Genomic DNA, 16,855 nt, shown 5'->3' on the forward strand with positions numbered 1-16,855 from the left:
CGGAGGCCCACGAGACACGTGCGGTTCCGAGAGCCCCTGGAGGTGGCCGTCCACTGTAAGAGAGGCGGCGAGCGGGCCGCGGCCGGGCGGGAGGGGGCCATCGCCCGGGACCTCGTGGAGGGCCGTCTGCAGGGACTGCAGTCACAGACCTGTCCTCACAGTAAAACCCAGGCCCGGGGGCTCAGTCTGCACCGAGTGACAGTCAGGAAAACAACCGACAGGAAGGCTAGAACCAGAGCTGCCCGGCCATGCCTGCCTCCTTGAGGAAAGGCCAGAGGGCAGGGCTCCCCACACCCACCCGCTCTGCCCTCCCTGCCCCCCCACCTGCAGTGCCCACCTCCCCGTCCTCCCCACTCCCGCCCGGCGCCCCGGATCCTCCCCCAGAGCCCGCTCCACACCCCTGCCCAGCTCACTGCTGCTCCAGCCCTGCCGTGGGCCACAGCCCTGTATCAGCTAGCGATGCCTGGTGATGAATATCGCAGACTTAGCTGCTTCAGATCCCCCACGCTGATCATCTCGGCGGCCCTGCGGGTCAGGGTGCTGGGCACAGCCACGCCAGCCCTCCCTCAGGGAGGTGGCCACTGGGGAGCCAGCCAGCGCCAGGCCTCACCCGGGGCCCAGGGCCCTAGTGCAAGCGCACGGGGCTATTACAGAACTCACGTCCTCCAAGCGGTACCTCCAAGGGCAGCAGCAGAGCCGCTCCCTGACCTCCAGCCCCTCTGCTCCGAGAGCTCACGTGATGGGGCCAGGCCCACAGAGACCCCGTCCCTTGACTCGGTCCCCTTGGGGATTCCCGTCAGAGCCGCGGGACCCTGGCCCCTGTGCCGTGTCCTGCTGGTGGAAGCACGTCACAGGCCCCCACGCCCAGCAGGGGGGACCACACAAAGGCAGGGACCCTGGGGGAATGCTGGGGTCATCTTAGATTCTGCCGCCACAGTCCCTAAGGACGGGGCTGCTCCCTGAGTCCTGCCGAGCTGTGAGTGCAGCTCGCCGCCCCGACACGCGTCAGCGTCTCCTGTGAAGGCTTGGGGTAATCAGCGGGAGAGACCTCCAGCAGGGCCCGCGCCCCGACCCTCAGCTGCCCCTCCCGCCCAGATCAGCCCCACCCCCAGGAGCTCTCAACACCCGAACGCAGAGACCCTCAGACAAGGAGTCAGGACCCGGTCGGCACTGGCCTGGGGCCCCCAGTGAGCCAAGGAGGATGGACAGGTGGCTGGGCGTCCGGCTGCCCTCGCCCCAGGAGCCCTGCAGTCTCCACCTGTCCCTGCATACGCCACACCCCACCCTCCCCTGGGACCCCCAGGAAGCGCCCAGCCTCTGGAAGCCGGAACCTGAAGCCTATGAGGCTGGGCAGGACCCTGGGGGTGCTGGCAGAGTGGCCAGCCAGGGGGTGGACCGCCCGGCTGGGTCAGGACCTGCGGGAGCTGGTCTCCATCGGCAAAGCGGGGAGCTCTGTCTGATCTGGTCCAACTCAGGGTCCTCAGGAGGGCAGCTGACGGGGGAAGCCTGGGGGCACCTGGCTGGTGGAGGGGGGGCACCTTCTGAGAGGGGAGGCCCCTCCCCACCCAAGCCCACTCTCACTCTCCTCCCCAGACATCGCCTGCAGGGAGCCCAGCGCCGCTGCCAAGGGTAAGTTCAGAGCTCTCAGCCCCCACCCCCAGAGGCCCCGCCCCACACACTCCAGCACCGCCCACCCCTGCGGGGCCCCGCCCTCAGCTGGGGTCCCTGACGGACGCGGGTGGGCAGCAGCTCCCCAGAGCTGCCCTCTGTCCCTCACTGACACCCGCGGGAGGGCGCAGGGCGGGGTGCCCGCAGCAGGCCCCCGTTGCAAGGAGCCCACTGGCCAGAGGGACAGGGAGACCCAGGCCCCCCGGGAACCTTGGGGGTCACGGAGGTGCCAGCCCCTGGGGGGCCCCTGCAGTGTCCCCACCAGTCCCCACAGGGAGGAGGGCGCCCGCGGGGTCCCCGCCGGGGCCGGGGAGTCAGGCCTGCCAGCCAGGCTAACCTGGCCCCTCGGCCCCCAGCGCCCAGCCGACCCCGGCCCCGTGGTGGCTCCCTGCTCCTGCGGCTGACGGCCTGCATGCTGCTGGTGCTGGCGCTGGGCGTGTGCTGCGGCCAGGCTGGGCCCGTGGCCGGGGCCCTGGAGGGCCTGCGGGCCCGGCTCCTTGCCGCCCTCCTGCGCCTGCGGCTGGCGGCCCTGGCCTGCTGGCGCTGCCTGCTGCAGCTCTGACGGCAACGCCCGCCCCCTGGGGCCCAGTGGCGTCCACTGGGAGGTCTTCTCCGAACAGGAATGTCACCACTGAAACCCGGGCACCCACTGGTTCCAGCCCCCGGACTACCCTTCAGGTGCCCCCTCACCCGGGCAGGAGCTCTCGCTGACCTCGGGCTGGGCCTGGAGGCATCTGCATATAGCCCCCTCAGGCCGGAGGCACCCTCCCTCTTTCCAGGGCACCCAGAGGAGGGAAGGAAACTGGGCTTTGCTGCTTGGGGGCCTGAAGCCCAGACCCCAAAACCCCGCTGGGAGAGGTGGCTCGGGGGCGTGCTGTCTCCTACAGTCACGTGAGGGTTTGCCTGGCACCCCCGGCTTATCTGCCACCAGCACTGGGCCCCAGGCCTGCGGAGCCCCACTTGTCCGGAGCATGCATGCCACCTGGCACCTCTGAAGCTGCCAGCCTGGGGGCAGCAGAGAGGGTTCGGGGAGCGCTGAGCAGCAGGGTCGCCGCCCTCGGGACGCGGCCGTCTGGGCCTGGGTCCCGAAGGCCCCACGTGGGCTGTGTGGAGCCCAGGAGCACCATGACCGTGTAGCCCGTGCAGCCAGACCGAGGGGGCCCTGTGGAGACCGACCCCGGGTCCCCTCAGATGCAGGGAGGGAGAGGGGCCTGAGCAAAGCAGAGAGGCCCCACCGGGGGAGAAGCCCCCCACAGCCGAAGACGGGAGTCCACATGCCGCCTGGACTCCTGCCGTCTGCCCCCACGGGTAGGTAGGTGGGGAGACGCCAGTTTTCTATTCAAACACTGCCGCCTCTTTCCGCCTGGAGAAATTGGCCCCAAGGAGGGAAGTTGGGACCGATTTGCTGTGGATTCACTTCGGCAGCTGCTGCGGAGGTCGGGGTGCTGTGCGGGCCGGCACCCTGGGGCTTCAGGGGCCGGGGCACCTGTCTCCAGGGTCCCTTCGGGCTTCAGAACTCAGGGAGCCCTGAGCCAGGAGCCCAGCGGACAGAGGCCCGCCTCCGGGGCCAGCGGCCCTCGGGGACCCTCCAGCATCACAGCTGCCACCCTCACAGCCGCCAGCCGTCCCCTACACCCACCCCACCCCCTGAAGAGGACGGGGCAGGCTAAGTGGCAGACCCGAGCCCACAGGTCTCAGCCCCCCAGCCCTGAGCCCGTCGTGAGGGGCGCACCCGGCAGGGACCGGGCTCCCCGACACCCCTCCTCACAGCCCACCGCTCTCAGCTCAGGGCTTCTGCAAAGACCCACTCAGCTCCGGAGGGTCCGCAAGACCCGGACCCCCGCTGCTTTTGGAAAAGTATCGCTCAAGGCGCACCCGACAACCCTGAGAATCCTGAGACACGAAATCCATCCTCACACCCGAGAAGCGGCGACGGGGAGCAGACAGAACAGAACCCACGAGGAGACGCGCAGATGGTGACTGCAGCCGCGCGGGGCGGGGGCACTCCCGGTTCCCAGTAAGTCTGGGAAACTCCGGGAGCAAACACAGACGGCAGTGTTTCCAGTCTTAAACTGAAAGCAGACAGAACAACAGAAACAAAGGCAAACTGACGGATAAAGAGATGCCTAACTGTCCACATTAGAGGCTCAGGTATTTTTGTTTTTATTTTGACTTGAGAAATAAATACATTTGCGTTGAAGAACCTTCACTTTCAGTTAAGCTGGAGTAGAATTAAAATAGGATGTCCATTACCAAACAGCAGTGGGGAGAAGCAGGCATTGAGGAAGCAACGGGGCAGACCCTCGTCGGGGCCCCAGGGCACGGCCGGCCCCTCCTGTCCAGCCTCAGGGGGCCTCCCCGGCCCACTGCTAGGCCACTGGCTCCTGTCCCAGGACCCCCTCCCCGAGGCTGGCTGTGCCTTTCCCGGGAGCCCCCAGGATGGGGAAGTCTGGGGATGCCAGTGCCTCTGGCCCGAGACAGCCTGAGTATCAGTGACAGTTCCGCCCTGCAGGTGGCCCTGTAAGTGGACACAGGTCTCTGCTGCTCTGACCAAGGGGCTGCCCAGACCAGCTCCAGGTCATCCACAAGTGCCCAGGCTCATCCACACCCGCAGCAGAGCCTCCGGTTCAGAAGCCCACGTCCAGGGCCTGCTCCGCCCTCTAGGGCCCAGATGGCTGCTGCCTGCTGGGGGACAAGGCAGAGCCACCCCCTTCTGCGGGGAACAGACCAGGAGCTCTCAGGGGCCGGTGGACTGGGCAGGCAGACCCCCTTGGGGGCCTCAGGTTCTGTCAAAACCCCTCCCCAAGGACCCTGCTGCTCTGGCCAGAACCCCCCGCCAGGCCAGGGGCCAGAGCATCTAAGATGCCAGGAGCCTCCGTCACCTCCTCCCCGAGCCCCCCTCCCGAAAGATGCCAGCCGAGCACATCATGACAAGTGACCTGCACCTCCCTTCCCGGGCCCAGGCTGCCTGCCACACGGGGCCCCTAGACACAGGCCCAGATCTGTGGCCCCTGGACGCCCCGGGCTCCTCCTTTTAGGGAGATCGAGCCACTGCAAACAAGCACACAGGCCAGACCTGTCTCCTGGGCCAGGGGCCCTGAGGGGCGCCCACAGCCAGGCAGCTCCCAGGTGGCTCAGCACCAAATCCCAGGTCCTGGGTCCCCCCACCAGCTCCTCCGCCTGCCGCCACGGGGCAGGACTGCGCCCTCAGGGCCCCCTGAGATGGGAAAGCGGTCCCTCCTCTGGGGAACGGGGGGCCCTGGGGATGAGGGTGCAGACAGCTGCCCGCTCTGGTCTCCTCCCACACACGCACGCTCGCACACACACTTGTGCACGGGCACGCGCATGTGTACACAAAACACGTTCACACACGCTCACACCTCGTCATGCAAGCTCACGTGCACTCACGCACGCTCGCACACACTGACCACGTGCACTCACATCACACACACGTCCACACCCTCACACGCCTCACAGGCACACACACAGCCGCGGTGGCACCGGGCCCCTCTCCCCTGCAAGACGGGTCACCCCCACACCCGTCTCCACCCCACAGGCACAGGCCCAGCCCACATGGGGGCCCCTGGGGCCATCCCAAGTGAGGCCCCCAGGAAGCCCGCACCACCACTGCGGCCTGACTCCAGACCCACCCACCACCCTGTGCTTTCCCAGGGGCTCTGGAGCCGGGGCAGAGGGGGCCTCAGCCCCGGGGGGCGCCGGGGCGAGGGGCTCCTTCCCACACGCGGCACTTGGCTCGCAGGGGGTGGGCTCCTCGTCCCTCGCACGGTTCAGGAGCGGGTGACGAGAGAGACGCGTGGCCATCGCGGGCCGCTGGGGTCACACTGCGGCCACAGGCTGCTTCCATGGAAGCTGGCAGGAAGTCACACAGATGGCATCCAGCCGAGGCCTGCAGGGGGGCGCAACCACAGCAAGCCCACTGGCCAGGGGCCTCCCCCAGGCTCACCCCCGGGATGGGCGGAGGCCCCTGCATGGAGCCTGGGGGAGGCTCCCCCGGCCCAGGGCTGAGGGCGGCCCCACTCCCGCCGGCTGCCAGGCCCGTTCGGGGTGGGAACCGGGTGCCCGGTGAGGGGGTCGCTCAGCACTGCACACAGAGCCGAGAGGAGGCATGCGAGGTGTGGGGGCTGAGCAGAGCCAGGGCCGCGGCCCAGGACAGCATGCGCCCCCCAGCCCTGGCGAGGGGGCCGGCCGGGCTTAGATGACGGCGCTCTTCTCGTCCTGGAAGGCAGCGCGGGGGGCGGGCCGGGCCAGCAGCAGCTCCTTCTCGTGGACCAGGTTGTCCAGCAGGTCCTCCTGGCGGTAGTTGTGGTAGACTTTCAGGAAGGCCAAGATGGTGATGGCCAGCCAGGCCAGCCACGAGGCCCAGAGGCCAAACTGCAGGGGCGGAGAGCGCATCAGGAGGCCAGCCAGGTCCAGGGGCCATTGCCGGGGGCACCTGCCTGCTGCCCAGGGCCAGAAAGGATGGGGGCGTCACCCCCAGCATCCAATAGCCCTCTTGGATCCAAGCCGTGCCCCTGCCTCGGGAACATTGCCCACCCTTGCGTCCAGGGCCCAGGGCAGGGGGTGGGTACTGGGCTCCATGGAGAGCTCATTTCATCTGTAAGGGAGCCTCTTCTAATCGCTGGAACAAATTGACCTTTATCTGCTGTTTCCAAACAGTTGGAGGGGAAACAATTTAATCAGAACCAGGCTCGAGGCGCAATTAAACTGGCTCAGTGGAAGGTGTCTGTCATCACTCAGCCCGCACCCTCCTTATCTAACCCAGACAAACTCGGGCAGGAGCGCTTCCCACAAAATGCAGGCTCGGCTCATCTCAGCTGGACCCACCCCAGAGGGCACCTCACTATGGAAAGGGACCCGCAGGCCAGCCACTGGCCAGTGCAGGACCAGAAGTGGGCCTGGAGGCTGGCGGGACCTGCCCAGAGCCAAAAGAACCCGCCTGCCCAGGCACCCCGCCATCCCTGCCATCAGGGTCATCGTCAGGGTCAGACGCAGATTTTGAGGGACAGACCCTCTCTGACCACATGTCCTAACACACTTGTGTCCAGCAGACGGGGTCCCTAGACTGACCCATGGTCTCCTGGAGGGAAGGGGACGAACCTGATCCAAGGGCAAGAGTGGCAGAGCAGCGTCTCCCCAACAGTGGCTGGGGGCTCCTCCAAATGCGAAGGCTCCCTCCAGATCCCCTCCAGAGACCCCCTCCCTCGGACCCTGCCCCGGCCGCTTCACTGGGGACTCACCGTGGGCCCTCAAGCACCTATCTGAGGGCCCACGTGGTGCCAGAACCAGGATCCAGACTCCTGCCCCAGCCTGCAGGCTCAGATGAGCAGCACAGAGCCACCCCTCACCCGCCAGGCCTCCCGCTTCTGCCCTTAGTTCAGGCTGTTCCTCTTCCTAGGATGCCCCACGCCCCACCCCTCCCCACCGGCACAAAAATGCTCTGCCTCCGAGATCCAGCCCTCCTACAGGAAGCCTTCCTGACTGCTCCCCCAGCACTGCGCTCACTGTGTCTCCTCTGCCATGACAGCATCCTTAACCAAGAGTCTGCTTCCTCCTGGATGTGGTGGGGGTGGGGGCTGGGCGGGGCGGCAGGGCTGTGCACTCAGTGAATGATCAGCGGTGAGCGGTCCCCTCCCTGCTACCTGGGCAGCCCCGCCCACCCAAGCAGCCCCGCCCCTGAACAGCCCTGCCCACCCGGGCAGCCCCGCCTACCCAAGCAGCCCCGCCCCTGAACAGCCCCGCCCACTCGGACAGCCCCGCCCACCCAAGCACGCTTGCCTCCTCGGACAGCCCCGCCCACCCGTCAGCCCTGTCTACCCAAGCAGCCCCGCCCACTCGGACAGCCACGCCCACCCGTCAGTCTTGCCTACCCAAGCAGCCCCGCCCCTGAACAGCCCCGCCCACCCAGGCAGCCCCGCCTACCTGGGCAATCGCAAACTGATCATAGAAGGCAGAGTTGTCCACGTTCAGCTCCAAGTCGATGCCCTGGAGCTCTTCACAGCTAAAACGGCAAGACGCGGGGGTGGACGGTGACCGCTGGGGGTACCAAGCAGGAGGGCAGCAGAGCACCCCCAGATGGCGAGGCGCTATCCCCAAGGTGGGGCAGACAGGGCCCATCCGTGGGGCAGGGACCCTGCAGATCTGACCCCATCTGGCCCTGGACGGTGGGGGCTACCAGCCCTGGCCATCACCCCCCTGAAGCCCCCGGCCCTGGCCCCCATGGCCACATGGCACCGCAGGGCCAGGGGCTGCAGAAGCAGGGGTGTGGTTTGCAGCTTCGGACCCCTCAGTCCCCAGGCTGAGCTGCACAGCAGCCCTGCTCGAGTTTCCTGGGCATCCAGGGGGCACCCCTTTAACCACCTGGGGCTGGCAGCACAGGCCAGCAAGCCCAGCAGCAACCAGCAGGACGCCGTGCAGTCCTAGGGACCTCCACAAACTCCTTGTCTGCGGACAGGCTGGGCCGGGCCGGGCCTCCGAAGCCTGGAGTGGATGAGGCCTGGGCTCAGGGACCTGTAGCCTCTCAAAAGTCAGGACACATTAATGGGAGCCTGGTGCCCAGAGAGAGGGAGGCCCAGAGGCCCAGGCACGCCCCAGAAGGAGTTGGGGGATGAGGCTGAAGGGCTGGAAATGGAGTTCATGAGGGTAAAGAAACTCTGGGTGCCTTTCCAGAGGAGCCCAAGGTCATACCCAGTGGCCTGCCCGCGCTCTGAGGGCTCGGGATGGGGGGCAGGGGATGGTGAGCAGTCAAGTGTCTGGGGGCTCAGGGGGGAGAGCACACACAGCTCAGCATGGGCAAGACCCCCACACACAGAGGGGCTGCCCTGCTGTGGACCCTGAGGGGGTCACCCACCCAGGGTGCACAAATCATCCTCTGTTGTGCGCCCCAGGCTTCTGCAGAGGCACCAGGGACCCCCGGGGTGAAGGGGCAGGGTAGCAGGTAGGTGCCCCCACCCCTGCCTCTCACTTCAGCTCTTTGGTTATTTATATGTTCAAGTTCCAGATCAGATTTTTCTTAGAGAAAGAATCTGGAGCCTCTGGAAGAGGTGAGGTCCCTGCCTTTCTAGAGCCCTGTCCTGGGGCACTGGATACTGCCCTGAGGGCAGCCCCAGGCCAGACTCCGGCAGTCACCATGCTCCACCTGGGGCTGCCCCCAAGCCAGAGACGGCCCCTCACTCAGGGCCCAGAGCTTCCTTCCCAGCCCGAGGCCTCTGTCCCCAACCCCCTCTGACCAGAAACTCCCAGTCCTGCCCCTCGTCACCCCGCTCACTTCATCTTCATCTTCCTCCTAGGACTTGGAGCCCACCCCGTGGGGTCCCGTCATCCTACCACGTGCTGGCTTTGATGGGGAAGCTGGAACCTCTGACCTCCGGGACCTCCACCCCCAGGGTCCTTGGGGGACCTGCTCCGGCGTGAAGCTGCGGCAGGCTCCCTGAACTGGGAAGGGGGTGCAGACCAGCGGCGGGGCTAGCCAGAGGTGCGCAGGCCGCAGGGGCACTGTGGGGGCACCACGGGGGCACAGGGGGGCTCTTGCAGGAAGAGACTGGTGGGGAGTCGGGGCGGGGCCCAGGGCGCACCTGTGGGGCACGGAGCCCTTCTCGGTGATGGCGTCACACCACATGGTGAAGCCCACGCTCACAATGGTGCTGGCGATGAAGACCAGGAAGACCACGAAGGCGCTGACCAGCAGGTTCAGGAAGGCGTAGAGAAAGGAGCTGCAGCGAGGGCATGCAGGGCGGTCATCATGCCTGCCTGGCACCCCAGCGGCCCTGCAGGGCCAGGTGGCGTGGGAGGGCAGCCCCCAGCCCTCAGGTTCTCAGCTGGGCTGTGGGCGCCAGAGGATGGGGTGGGGCCGAGCAGCGTCCCTGCCCTTCCCGGAGCGTCCGTCATCCCACAGCCCCGCTGCCCAGCCCGTCCTCCCAAAGCCCAGGAGTGGGGACCATCTTATAGCAGAGACGGGGCCTCTGTTTAAATGCAAGTCCACCTGGTTCCAAAGCATCGAGGCCAGCACGCACGCTGGCAGGCCAGACTGCCTTTCCCGGCGGCTCACCCTTGCGGGCCCCCATCAAGGCCGTTTACCCGCACGGCCATCAGCGCGGCTGACCGGCGCCTGCACTGGGGGCCACGTGACCCTGCTCTGATTTCCCCACTGGAACCTGAAAGGCCAAGGGGTGACCAGGGCAGGCACCTGGGGGACCTGGGGGGCAGGGCCGAGGGGGCAGAGCTCAGTCAGGGCGGGACTGCACTGCCGGGGAGCGGGGGCCAGGGCCTCTCCAGGGTCCACATGGGCAGGTCCCCACCGGGATGCTTTCAGATAGCGGCAGTATTTGCCCTCCTATGGGGCGTGCGAGGGGGCATGGTGGGAATACCCACCCTCCAGACCCTCCGAGCCACCCACGAGCATCCTGCCTTCTCCAAACCACCCCCTGGAGACCCAGAGCCCTGCCGGAGAGCAGGTGGCCCGGCTGAGGCTGCAGGGGGCGGGGGGACAGGGCTGTCCCAGCGAGAAGGGCCAGGGGGCAGAGGGAACTCCCTCGGGGGGACAGCAGCCCGGCCCCACCTCCCACCTGCCGCAGGTTTCACGTGAACATCAGTGCTTTCAGGACATCAAATCTGCGCAGAAGGATGGGCCAAATATGGCTTCACAGAGAACATTCATCAAACAAGGTATCGTCTGGGACCTCAGCCAAGAAAACATCAAAGTTACTGTCCCCGCACGCGGTGACTGTTGGCTGAGGCCAGGGGGTGTTGGACACGATCCATCCATCGTCCACCCCCACAATCTGTACTGAATCCTACAAGCCCGGGAGGGCTCCTTGCCCTCTGTGGACAGACACCTTCAGGGAACCCTGGACAGCGGGCCTGAGACACAGCCGGCCCGTCAGAAAGCTGCCCCTTCCTACCTCTGAGGGTGACTAACGGCAGTCTCTGAGAGACAGAAGCCCCAGACACTCCAGCCACATTCCTGTAAAAGGGGCACAGTTTGGAGGTCTCCATCCCACAAGACGGGCTTCCCTTATGTCTCAGCTGGTAAAGAATCCACCTGCAATGCAGGAGACCCGGGTTCAATCCCTGGGCTGGGAAGACCCCCTGGAGAAGGGAATGGCTACCCACTTCAGTATCCTGGCCTGGAGAATTCCATGGACTTCATAGTCCATGGGGTCACAAAGAGTCGGACACGACTGAGCAACCTTCACTTTCATCCCACGAGACAGGGAAGGGCCCATGCTGGGGTCCCGCCGGCTGACAGCCGCCTCTTCCCTCACTTCCTGCCAGTTTCCTTGGCATCTGCCCAGGCTTTACAGACTTTTGGAGAATCGGGTGTGTGGGAGCCTCACCCGGCCCTCCAGAGTTCCCAGTACAAGAGTGGGAGCCTGGCACTCACGGGGTTAACTCCGCCTTCCTCCTACCCCTCCCAGGGTGCCCAGCCTGGATGTGCCGTCTCCATGGTGACAGCTATCCTGGGAAGCCCTGGGAGCAATGTGCAGGCTGAGGGGCACGTGTGGGCAGGCAGATGGGCTGTGTTAACCCAGCACTCCCCAGCCGTCAATCACACACCACGCCACCTGGACGCGCAAGGCTGCCCCAGGCCCCCGGGCCTGAGACTCACCCTCAGCTCAGCCAGAGGCCTGACACGGCGATGCCCCAGGAAGACACAGGCGCCACGGATCCACGGACCCCTCCCTCCAGGTAGCAACCAGGGTGACTCCCCCTGTACAAAAGCAGCCTCCGTCCCTGACCCTTCACACCCCCCGGGCACACGTCAGGGGCGCCCACTTTGCAGACACAGTCTGCACGAGGAGGGAGCTGGCACACGGACACCGTGTCGAGACCATGAGCTTGAGACCCAACCGTGAGCCCCCCACACAGAGCAAAGGGTAGGATTCCACCCTCGGTCTTGGTGGGCGTCCTTGGTGGTCTCTGGGGCTGGTCTCTTAAGAGATTAAGGTGCACGCTAAACCCTAAGCAGGTAGGACCTTCTGAAAGCCTGAGTCTGACCAGGGCAGTGGGTCCTCCGTGTGCCGGACTCCAGGGGCCACCAATGCCCCTGAGAGCTTTGTTCACCACACAGCTCTCTCTACTGCCCCTCCCAGCCTCCTGGCTCTCCCTGATCCACCCCAGACCCGCTCCCCTGGTCTGGACAGCTTGACCAACTGCACCAGAACTGGCTGCCCGCAGCTGACCATTCTGCCCATGGCAGGTCCAGACCTGGTTGACCCAGCGATCCCAGAGGGCTGACCCGTTGGCCAGACTGCGAATCTGCAAAGGCAACTGGGCCCGTGAGTGGCTGTGAAGCAGCAAACCTCAAGATGCAGCAATCTTTCTGTCCTTCATTCAACAATCACTAATTTGGTGACTCCTGGGCACCATGCCCGATGCTCAGCCCTGAGCACACAGGTGAGCAAGGCGTGTGCCCACCTTGGGTTCAGCCAGCCCAGGGTTCCCTCGGATGGACAGCCATGACCTGGGCATCCACAAGAGCTTTGACCAGGTCCTGCAACCAGAACTAATGGAAGAATGACACTCATGACAGATGGCATCACAGCTGACCGACTGCCAACGGGGTCCTGTGATGGACAGGGTGGGCAGGGGGACACAGGTGGACAAGCACGTGGCCGCAACTCCTGAGGGCCGAGAAGGACCTTCTGCAACAGATGTGCCTGGAGAAGAGAAGGCTGGCTCAGCCTTGGCCGCCATGGTGGAGGCCACTGGTGGCAGGACAGGTGAGCCCCTGGAACTGATGCAAAGCAACAGAGGACCCAACATGTTCCTCCAACCAGGACAAATCAGAGGAGGAGAGGCTCCTTCTGTCCTCGGGGGGCGGGTGCAAGGAAGGAGCGCGGGGAGGCATGTACTCTCCCAAGCCTCAGTTTTCTGTCTTTAAAACAGGGATGGTAAAAATTCTAAAAAAGAAAAAGAAAGGATATATCCGTATGACTGATTCAGTTCCCTGGTGGCTCAGACAGTAAAGAATCTGCCTGCAAATTAGGAGATCCAGATTCAATCCCTGGGTGGGAAAGACCCCCTGGAGAAGGAAATAGCAACCCACTCTAGGATTCTTCCCTGGAGAATTCCATGGGCAGAGGAACCCGGTGGGCTACAGTCCATGGGGTCCCAAAGAGTCGGACATGACAAAGCAACCTTCACACATGTATACATGATTCACTTTGCTGGGTAGCAGAAACTAATACACCATTTTAAAGAAACTATACTCCCAGAAAAAATAATTTGAAAAAAGAATGGGGATGCTGATGGTTTCACAGCGCTGATGGACACCTTCTATGAGACGATGAAGGATAGAAGCTGACCCCGGTTCCTGCCAGCTTGTGTGAAGTGGGTGGCGTGCATGACCAGGACTCCTTTCTTGCAGGCTCTGGCTCTCTGCACCCTGCCTGCTCCCAGCCTCTGGGGTGTGTGTGTGTGTGTGTGTGTGTGTGTGTGTGTGTGTGTGTGTGAATTGCTCAGTCATGTCCGACTCTTTTGCAACCCCATGGACTACAGCCCGCCAGGCTCCTCTGTCCATGGAATCCTCCAGGCAAGAATACTGGAGTGGGTTGCCATGCCCTTCTCCACCAACCTCTGGTGGACCCTCTGAAATCTCACATCTCTCAGAGCTACAGGGGCTGAACACCACCGAGAGGGCCACTTATGTGTCCTCAGCAAGTAGACACTGAACACCCTGAGGCCACTTATCTTGTCGAAATGAGCAGGAACCGTGGGCGTGAGCTGATGGTCAAGCCACGGCCCCCACCTGGCCGGTGCCCACTGCCCTCAGCTTCGCAGACTGAAGGGACCTCTGCCTGCCCCACCGGCTGGCCACCCGTCCTCTTCCTCAGACCCCGTCTCATAATCAGAGTTCCTCCAGCCCTGACCTGGGCCAGAGATGCTGACCGCCGACGCTGCGCTTGGCAACACGGGTGCAAGTGAGGCCTCACACGTCTCCTCAGGACACAGCTGTCATGAAGGTTGAGGGAGGGATGAGCGGGGCAGATGCCCTCCAGGACTGGCCTGGGCTCACCCCACGGAGCATCCACCCCGCAGCACACGGAGAGCCCCCCGCCCATCTGACCCGTGGCTTCTGCAGACCCCAGAACCTGAGTCCACTGGGTTGAACTGCATCCTCTACACTGGCCCACATCGGCACCGCGGTATCTGAGTGAGACCTCCCCGGGAAGTAGGGTCTTTGTGGGCATCACTAAGCTCCAGATCTCAGGGTGAGGTCACCCTGGATTTAGAGCGGGCCCTAGGTCCAGTGACTAGGGTCCTCCTAAGAAGAAGGAAACAGACAGAGAAGAGCCCCGTGGAGACTGGAGTCACGAAGGCCCAAGCCAAGGGGCGTCAGGGTGGCAGGCAGCCACTGGAAGCCCAGAAGAGGCCTGGAAAGGATTCTCTTCCCAGACGGAACCAACTCTGCCCACTCCTCGGTTTTGGGCTTTTGGCCTCCAGGACTGCGGGAGAATAGATTGTTTTAAGCTCCCAGTTTGCGGTGCTTTGTTACAGCGGCCCCAGAAGCTCATGCACATGGGTTGCTGGGATTTCACACCTTCCTGGGTTGGGATCCCCCAGCGTCACTGGTCCCTTTCCTCTTCAGCTTGCAGCCTCCCATTATCTCTCCACCCCTCTCTCCACCCCAAAGCCAAAACTGAGAGCTCTCAGGGGCCTCTGCTCATCTCCTCCCTGCCCCCAAAATAAGTGAAAAGCCACTCAGAACTGCCAGAAGATGATGGATGGGGTGAATGGGGCAGAGTTTGGGAGAAGGCTTGGACTTCCACCTGGACATGAGGGCTGGCAACAGGCAGGATCAGCCTCCCATGCAGGAGCTCTGGCCACTCCAGGGCGCGGCGATCCACGGCCTGGGCATGGGGGGCCCACAGCGGGTCCCATGGGGTGGAGGCCCGGGGGGTGTGACTGACTGAGGACCCCACCCCAGGGAGCCACATCATCCTCTCTCACAAAATCGACCCAAGACAGGAAAAGATGAAGAGGAAGACGGAGGCCAGGAAGAAGAAGGCGAGCGGGGACCTCACATGCCGGCCGCTCCCTCTCCCACATCCCGCAGCCAAGATGTGAGTGCCGGCGGGGGGCCTCGAGGGGCTTCCCTCCAGCTTCCCTCCTCCGCCGCCTCCCTTCGCAGGAAGATGGGGATGCGGGGAGGGTCCCCTGTTAGTTTGGTGGGCCTTCTGCCTGCCGGGTCCTTCCCCATCCACCCAACTCGACGGGGAGCTGTCCGCGGTGCTGACGGGTGTGGGCCCCCGCAGAGCCAGTGAGGGAGGCCCAAGTCCGCTCAGAGATGACGATGCAACATTTGCGCCCCGGGGACATGGATGGTGACGCGCACTTGTCCAGAGAAGCACTGGCCTTGTACGGAGACGGCCAGGGCCCCTGGGTTCTGCGTGGAGACAAAGGGCAGTTTCCCTGGAAGTGATGAGCCATGCCTGATACTTCAAGGCCTCTGGAACCATGGGGAGATGGAGGGGCTCGCACTCCTCCTGGGGGAGCGGTGGGCACACACGGGGCGCCGTGCCAGGGGTGTGGGTTGCGTCTGTCGGTGACGGGCAGCCGTGAGACCCCCACCCCACTTACCCCTCGTGTCCCTTGCAGAGGAAGAAGAGCGTGCGCCAGGCGTGAGCGGCGGCGAGCAGCAGAGAAAGCAGGCTGGCGAGCAGGCTGAAGCGGCAGGCGGCCGGCGGCCCCCACTCCTGCACGGTGAAGCGCTCGCGCTCCTGCACCGTCAGGTTGGCGCTCAGCCACATGCCCTCGGTGAAGAGCAGGCAGCGGCCGCGGAAGTCGTGGCCGTTCTCAGACAGCGGCACCACCACCACGAAGCTGAACAGAAAGGCCAGGAAGTAGCAGACGCACTGCGCGAAGAGGAAATTGTTGAGCGCCATGCCGAGGCCGGCGGGCCGCGGAAGCGGCCGGAGGACAGGGCGAGGCCGGCTGGGGACGCGGGGCGAGGGGCGCAGGCCGGGAGCCGGGGCCGCCTGAGTCTGCCGGCGCCGCGCGCAGGCCCGGCCGGCGCCGCGCGGGAGGCTGCGCAGTGGCTGCGCCGGGTCCTGCGCGCCCCGCCCGGGACGCGTGCGCAGCGGCCGAGAGCCGGCCGCGCCTGCGGTCAGCACCGCGGACAGCTGCCGGCGGGAAGGCCGCAAAGCGGGCCGAGGGCGTGGGAAGGCCACGCCCGCCGAGAGCCGGGGAACTGGGGCACCGACGCGGAAGCGGAACGACAACCAGGAAGCAGGAGGACCGCTCTGTCGGCTTACGGAGAGCCGACTCTGGGACCAGGAGTTCCGTGGGGGGCTTCACGAGGAACGGTTCCCTAGGTCCCAGCACCCACATCAGCGCTAAGGGGCGGAGGCCGGGAGAGGCTCTCAGAGGGACGCAGGCAGGGGTGGGGGTGAGGCTTGCGGTCCAGGCTGGAACAGCTCTTTTCGGGGGGGGCCGGGCTTGCAGGAAGCGTGGGGGAAATGAGACAGAGAGAGGAGAAGCCGGGGTCGTGAGAACGACACAGAGGTCATCCACGGAGCCGGGAGCCGGGAGCCGGGAGCGGGTCTGTGAGCTGCTTTGCTGCTCCACCACAGCCGCCTCGCCAGGGCCACCTCTCACATGGCCTGAGAAGCAGAGCTCCGCGCTGGGGCTGGTGAGACAAACAATGCATGCCCCAGCACCTCATTAAGACAGCCTGTGCTGAGATGGAATCTGCTGGTGCATTAATTAATAGGATTAACGCCTTTTCTAGTTCCTTTTGAGACCGAGGCACGTTTAGTCCAATTCCCAGAGCAGAGAAAGCCTCCTCCTAAAAGGAACTGCCAAGTGGTTTAAAATTACATCAGCGTTTTTGTTGCAAGCATGAAAAACTCGTTTTGTTTTATTGCCAAAGTAATATAGGCTCATTTTAAAAGTCAAGCCACATAGGAACGTATAAAATAAGAAGACAGTGTCTCCTTCTTGCCCCCCCACCCCACCCCCACCCTGCCACACTACCAGGATGGCCACCCTTCACAGTCCGGCTTCCACTTTCCTGGGCACGCTGCTAAGCACATAAGCACCAAGACCACAATTTACACATGTGCTTCATACGATACACACCACTCTGCAGGTTGATTCTTTAATTCAGCAATATGTCATGGGCATTATTCCCTGCCCACACATAGAGATTTACTTCATTCTTCTTAAT

General features: G+C 64.4%; 1 protein-coding gene across 1 annotated transcript; it reads right to left on the minus strand.

Annotated features, from left to right (window-relative positions):
- Positions 1-4,824: 4,824 nt before the first annotated feature.
- Positions 4,825-15,572, minus strand: TMEM179 (transmembrane protein 179). The gene is made up of 4 exons (XM_065906448.1): positions 15,268-15,572; positions 9,261-9,398; positions 7,609-7,687; positions 4,825-6,060 (listed from the first exon to the last, which is right to left on the minus strand). Exons 1-4 carry the CDS (start codon positions 15,570-15,572, stop codon positions 5,881-5,883), a joined length of 702 nt encoding a protein of 233 aa, XP_065762520.1. The 3' UTR covers positions 4,825-5,880.
- Positions 15,573-16,855: the final 1,283 nt, after the last annotated feature.

Source organism: Muntiacus reevesi, chromosome 15 (genome assembly GCF_963930625.1).
Source record: "Muntiacus reevesi chromosome 15, mMunRee1.1, whole genome shotgun sequence".
In the NCBI taxonomy this organism is placed as follows: domain Eukaryota; kingdom Metazoa; phylum Chordata; class Mammalia; order Artiodactyla; family Cervidae; genus Muntiacus; species Muntiacus reevesi.

Coding starts and splice junctions, on each gene's coding strand:
- TMEM179 (XM_065906448.1), bottom strand. CDS start 15,572: ATGGCGCTCAACAATTTCCTCTTCGCGCAGTGCGTCTGCTACTTCCTG. Junction 9,399..15,267: donor CTCTGCAAGGGACACGAGGG/GTAAGTGGGGTG, acceptor CCCTCGCTGCAG/CTCCTTTCTCTACGCCTTCC. Junction 7,688..9,260: donor AAGGGCTCCGTGCCCCACAG/GTGCGCCCTGGG, acceptor TTGCCGTTTTAG/CTGTGAAGAGCTCCAGGGCA.